The sequence below is a fragment of the Centropristis striata genome, chromosome 17 (genome assembly GCF_030273125.1).
Source record: "Centropristis striata isolate RG_2023a ecotype Rhode Island chromosome 17, C.striata_1.0, whole genome shotgun sequence".
NCBI classification, from domain to species: Eukaryota; Metazoa; Chordata; class Actinopteri; order Perciformes; family Serranidae; genus Centropristis; species Centropristis striata.
Window position 1 is genome coordinate 18,168,747 of NC_081533.1, and position 6,363 is coordinate 18,175,109.

The 6,363-nt window shown below is 40.0% G+C and overlaps 1 protein-coding gene across 1 annotated transcript; it reads right to left on the reverse strand.

Moving 5' to 3' along the window:
* Positions 1–873: 873 nt before the first annotated feature.
* Positions 874–3,757, reverse strand: LOC131989803 (alpha-2 adrenergic receptor). Its single transcript, XM_059355134.1, has one exon. It carries the CDS (start codon positions 3,459–3,461, stop codon positions 2,157–2,159), a length of 1,305 nt encoding a protein of 434 aa, XP_059211117.1. The 5' UTR covers positions 3,462–3,757; the 3' UTR covers positions 874–2,156.
* Between the last annotated feature and the right edge of the window lie 2,606 nt (positions 3,758–6,363).

The following is a 6,363-nucleotide window of genomic DNA, read 5'->3' on the forward strand; positions in this document are numbered from 1 at the left end:
CCATCAAGACGCTTTGGTGGCATGGATACACTCAAAGCACCCAGGTACTTGAAGAACACAGCGGATTTATTATTCTTTCCCTCTTACTGTTGTAGAGTCTGTTTTTACAGCAGAGACACTCAACGAAAGCTGTAAAAGCTTACAACGTCATGGCAAACAGACAAAATAACTAAAATACATGGTTAAACTTGATCCATAGAGTCGGTGGGTTCCTACGTGAGGGTCAGACCCCTTTAAATTAGTTGTAAAATAAATTGCAAAATAAATGTGAAGGGTCATTTATTAATTTATACGTTCTCACTCTTTCTTCAGTAATTCCCTTTTTCTTGTTGAATACTAAGCAAAGCCTTAAATTCTTCATGAAATAATTGAATCTTTTTCACAAATATGCTAAACTAAAGCACAACACTGACATGACATGTGACCTTAAAGCTGGGGTAACCATTTCTGTCATAATTTAGCAAAAAATCCATAATAACCCATCTGCATATTGTAACTCAAGTGATCAAGGAGAAAACTAGACTTCTGCTCTTTTCTTCACTCTGTTTTCAGGCTTTAGGTGATCTAGTCCAGGATGGGTGATTTGGGCCAATCACAGTCATTTCAGAAAGATGGCATTCTTATTGGTTGCTGCCAAATGTGTGTTAGTCCCTACAGATGTTGAAAGCCTGATTCAATGACAGAAACTCCTGAAGAAAAAGTTAATATTCCAGCATAATCAGCAACTGTCTACACCGCAAAGAAAACTGACTGGTCAGTTAGCCTTCTGCTAACTGTAGGCAAAGCCTCATGGCTCATTAGCTCCTACGGTTAGCAGAAGGTTTATTTATATATATATACTACAAGCAACATCATTTTCTCTCCATCTCCAAATCACTTTGTCCATATTGACACATTTTATTGAGAAACATTTAGCTAGCTAGAGCTTGCCAGAGTCTGACATCTCAATGGGACTTTCAGGACCACAAGTATGCAAAAAAAATCTTCATGTACCTGCCACGATATGACAGTATTGAGATCACAATCTGTACAGATTAAATTAACAGTACTTGTAGGGCTGGTAACAGAAAACTGCTTACCCCAGCTTTAAGATGGGTTCTGCTGTATCACCTGATCTTAAAGGAATAGTATGACCTTTTTATTATCCATAATGAATCTGGAGCCAGCTGTCGCTAATCTGAATTTAGCATAAAGACTGTAACTAGGGAAGCTGTTAACCAGGGCCTGGTCAAAGGTCACAAAATCCACCTACAGAAACCTCTAAGGCTTGTTAATGAATTGTTTAATCTGGAGAAAAGCTGCAGTAAAACAACCATTCATGGTTTAAAAAGAGCAGCAACTACTTCTAGTCTCCACTAGCAAAACTTTGTTTTTCTGCTTCTGTTTTTGTATGGATGAAACAAACAAGATATAAGCTGAGCTTTTGACACACTGCTTGTGGGATGTGTTGCCTTTTAGAGCGTTAGCTAGCTTTATTCACCAATTTACAGTCGTTATGCTAAGCTAGGCTAACTGACCACTTGCTCCAGCCACATCTTTAGGGCACAAACATGAAATTGTTGTTAATCTTCTCATCTGATTTATTGTAAGAAAGTTATTTTTTCCCCAAAATGTAAACTTTTCATTTCAGTCTTAAAAACCAAATGCCAAAATGAAGTTATAAAACCTCCATTATCTTAGTTTTGTGCTTGTGTATATTTAATGAATGTTACCACACAGCAAATCTGTGGCCAACTCTTGTTCTCTCACAAAAATGATAGAAAAATTGTACACATTGCACAGAGTGAGTGGGAGGAACCATGTGGTGTAAAGGGGGGTCCAGGGGCCCATTTCTGCCCCAGGGCCCTCAAGCAGATAAATCTGGCCATGTGTGCATCTTTTGTGGATGTATAAGGAGCGTGATCAATGATGATACACTATAAAGCATTAAAGCACACATCAGTAGGAAGAAAAGAATGGTGTAAACAGACTGTGAGAACCTGTAGGAAGCCTGCAATGGAAACACTGTGTTAAAGCCTGTAGAGACCCAGTAGGTGCTCTGCCATGACTGATTTACAACAGGACAATGAGACCAAACAAGACAAAACTGGGCTTCTTTTTTCACTTTGATAATTCCTTAAAGATTGTCACACTGGTGCAGCAGTTCTGTTTCAGATCTAAAAGGACTTTTTCCAAGACTTGCAGAGGATCTTCTGGAAGGCGCGTCTGAAGTCCCTGTTAAAGATGGTGTAGATGGCGGGGTTGAGCGAGCTGTTACAGTAGCCAATCCAGAAGAAGAATTTAAAGAGCGGGTCGGGGATCTTACAGGGCTCCCTGCACACACCGTACAGGCTGTAGCTGAAGAAAAAGGGGAACCAGCACACAACAAACACCCCCATGACCACAGCCAGGACGAAGGTGAACCTCTTCTCCCTGGCCTGGGAGACCTTTTTCCTGGCTAAAGAGCTCCGGCGGCGTTTCCTCCTGGAGGCGAAGATGTCCATGGATTTGTTACTGACTCTGGAGATGCGTGTGGACTGTTTGGAGAGGCAGTTTTTCTTTTGGCTGGCTCTCTTGGCTTTCTGGGAGCCCCCCTGCTGGGGTTTGTGACCTTTGCCCTCTGAGGAGGAGCTCTCCTCCATGTCGGCGTCCTCCGTCTGTGGCCCGATGGTGACGGTGCGTTGGCTGGGCGTAGGCGGGCACTGACAGTGACCGTTCTCTCTCTCGCCATGGTAAGGGGAGGTGGCTTTGCTCAGCCCATTCTCAGTCTGTGTAACACCATCTGGCCTGTGATTTTTCCCCGACATGGTTCTGGTTCTGGTTTTGGCCACCTGGTATATCCTGATGTACACCAGCACCATGATGATGCAGGGGGCGAAGAAGGACGCGGTGCTGGAGGAGAGGATGTACCAAGTGTCATCATTGAGCTCGCACTGAGGCTGAGGGCTGGTCTCAGTGTTGCTGTCTATAGATATGAGAGGCGGAGAGGAGATGAAAGCAGAAATCAGCCAAACGATCAGGATGATGCACTTGACGCGCTTGGGAGTCCGCTTCAGGTTGTACTCGACAGCCTGCGTAACGGACCAGTAGCGGTCCAGGCTTATGGCGCACAGATGAACAATAGACGAAGTGCAGAACAACACATCCAAAGCGAGATAAATACCGCACCAAACTTTTCCAAAATACCAGTAGCCCATAAGTTCATTCGCCAGAGAAAACGGCATCACCAAAGTGGCGACCAGGATGTCCGCGGTGGCCAGAGACACCAGGAACAGGTTCTGCGGGGCTTTCAGCGCCCTGCTCGTTAACACCGCAATAACCACCAGAATATTCCCGACAACCGTGAAGAGAATGAGGAAACTTACAAGAGCAGCGATGCTGGCTATCGCTGCCAGAGAATATCCACTGTCCAGGCTCCAGGAGGCGTTCAGATGGATCACCGTGTACGCTTCCATCCCGCTGCTGGCGTTAAACGAATCCATGTGTGCGCTCTGTGTCTACCCTGGAGTGGCTGAAGCTCGGCATGAATTCACATTCAGCCCTCTAATGAGTGAGGAGTCCATCAAAAAATAAATAAAATAAAAATAAAAAAAACGCGCAGCTCCGCGGCCAATTTACTAATCTGACTTCATGGATACGCGCATAAAAAGAGTCTTTGCGGGTTATTTGCAGCCTGTTGATCCCGCATTTCAACATGACATACTTCAATAAAAACTAATGTGCCGAGCCTTTCATAGAGCTGTCAGGCGTCTCCTGGTTGTCAGGAGTTGTCCAGCCGTCCTCTCCCTCCTTCAGCATGGTGCGCTCTGGCTCCTAATGATGCCCCATGTGTTGTTCTCAGAAAACTCCCCCACTGCCGCCCCGCCCCCGCCGCACAGCATTCATTTCATATTGTAGAGACATGATGAGACTGGATGGGAGAAAATGATCTCCTTTTACAAGTTATAAATAAGAAAATGTTATTTTTTGTGTTGTAACCCTAAACATTTCCAACATTTCCAAATTTTATGACTCAGAATATGTATTATTTAAAAAAAAAATAATAATATGAGTAGTAGTTTTATTTTTCTTTCCTTTTTCCAAATTACTTTCCCTTTCCTTTCCTGTTTGAAGGACACAGCGTGAAATGCTGCACAGACTGTAAAGCCCTCTGAGGCGAATTTATGATTACTTTTCAGTACTTAAAAAAAACATATTTCATTATTACTATAATTTGTTTAGTATATTTTTTGTATTAACTATTATTATTATTATTATTTTCTTATTTTCCTTTTTTTTAAAAAAGGTCTCTGAGGCGAAATTATTTTTTGGTATTATTTGATTATTATTTTTATTTTTTTATTTCCCTTTTTTGGGGGGGACTTTTTTCCTTTTCTGGATTAAGGGTCAAATGGCAGAGTGTGTATGTGTTTTTTTTTCAATGAAAAAACATATTAATTGATTTATTTTTTTTATTATTATTTTTACCTCTTTTTTTTCTAATCCAAATTGAGGGTCAAAGGACAGAGTGTCATGCTGTACAGATTGTAAAGCCCTCATAGTCAATTTAAATTCTTTAAAATTGAACCGAATAGTTGATCGGCAGATTTTCTTTTATCTCCATTTTTACTGAACCTCAACTCACTGGAGGTCAGCACTGCTGCTCACACAATAAAGCATTGTTCCCTGTAAGCTGCTCAACATTGTTCATAAGCACAAAGCAAAGAGGTCACCAGGCTTTATCAGGTAAAATGGAAAAGAAATATGTGAACATTAAGATGGTTGGCAGGATTTCATTGTTGGAGCTGTTTATGTGAGAGCAGAGAGAGAAGGTTGGAAGTTGAAGATGTGAGGCTTGTTGGGATCTTCAGGTGAAAATCAGGCATTTATAAAGTATTGATAGGCGACATGCCACCAAACCTCAGCTCTTTATTAAAATGGTCACATAGTAATTATCCAACACGCTCTAGCGATTAATGCTTAATGCTCAGTGTTCCTCGGACAAACACTGAATTTGGAAAAACTGCTTTCAATTTTTCTGCTGCATCTACCTGGAACATCTTACAACATTCACTCAAACTCAACACAATTATAACTCTGGGCCAGTTCAAAACTATGATAATCAATAACTCTGCCTTTCACTGTAACTGTTTTTAATGTTTCTGCATGTGTTTTGTCTGTACTGTTTTGTGTTTTGTCTGTTCTCTGTTTTGTGTTTTCTCTGTTCTCTGTTTTGTGTTTTCTCTCTACTCTCGACATCATTGCAAATGAGGGGTTGCCCTCAATGATTCCTCGAGAAAATAAATAAAGGATAAATGAAAAATGAACAATGAATATGTGCTGTGTAAGCAGGTGTAGAAGCTGGATTCAGCTTGAACAGTTTCTCTTCTTACACATCTTCACATCCACTGTTATACACTGTAAAATTTATTTAAAGATTTAGAAAAAAGGTTATTTTCCAGAAATGGACTTTATTATTTTACAGGGTTCTTCTCATTTTTATTTATTTATTTATTTATCTATCTATCTATTTACTTTACAAATATTAACCATAAAATGGAAGTTGAAATCTGTATATTAATATAATGGGACATTATATATTTTTTTACAGTATTATTCAATTGTTTAATGGTCTTGACTGTTAAATTACAGTGAAGTATATTTAGAAATACTCATCATATGGCTACATGTTCAATAAGGACAGATTTCTGTTTTCTTACAGTAAAACCTTTTAATTAATGTTAAAAGAAATAATTTAAAAAAGGTGAAAAGCCTGGTAGTAAAAGTAGCCAAACACTTACATTCACACACACACACACACACACACACACACACACACACACACACACACCGATGTCCGATGTTTTTATTTAGTTTAGGTTGTACAGTTGGAGCATCTACAGCATACAAAGGTGTTCCCTGCAGTGTTTTTATTGTGTTAACAGGTGCTTTCTAATGTGTCAGTGCTATAACATCTCAGTTGGTGCTATTATAAAGACATGAACCCCTCAGAAGGAGCTGATTTTAATGCACAGGGACAATAAATGTTTGCTGTGTTATACAACATTTGCATCTTTATTGTTGGTAATTATTGTTGGCTTTTCTTCTATAAAACATGTGAAAACAGGAGTGAAAGATGAGGCTTTGATAACGATAATTCACACTAGCAGAGCTGTTCTCCACTCTGCAGAGCAGCACAGCGCCGTAATGGAAGTCAAGTAGCCATCTTTTTGTTTTAAAGAGCCGTAAGCCAAAAAGGTTGAGAACTTCTCACTAATAGCTCAGACTGGTGCTTTTCACATCTTGTGTTTCATAACAGAAATGTTCAGAATGGCAGAACAAAATGTATAATACATTTATTCAGTGAACTATATTCTAACAAACCTCAAAGCACATGTGCATTAC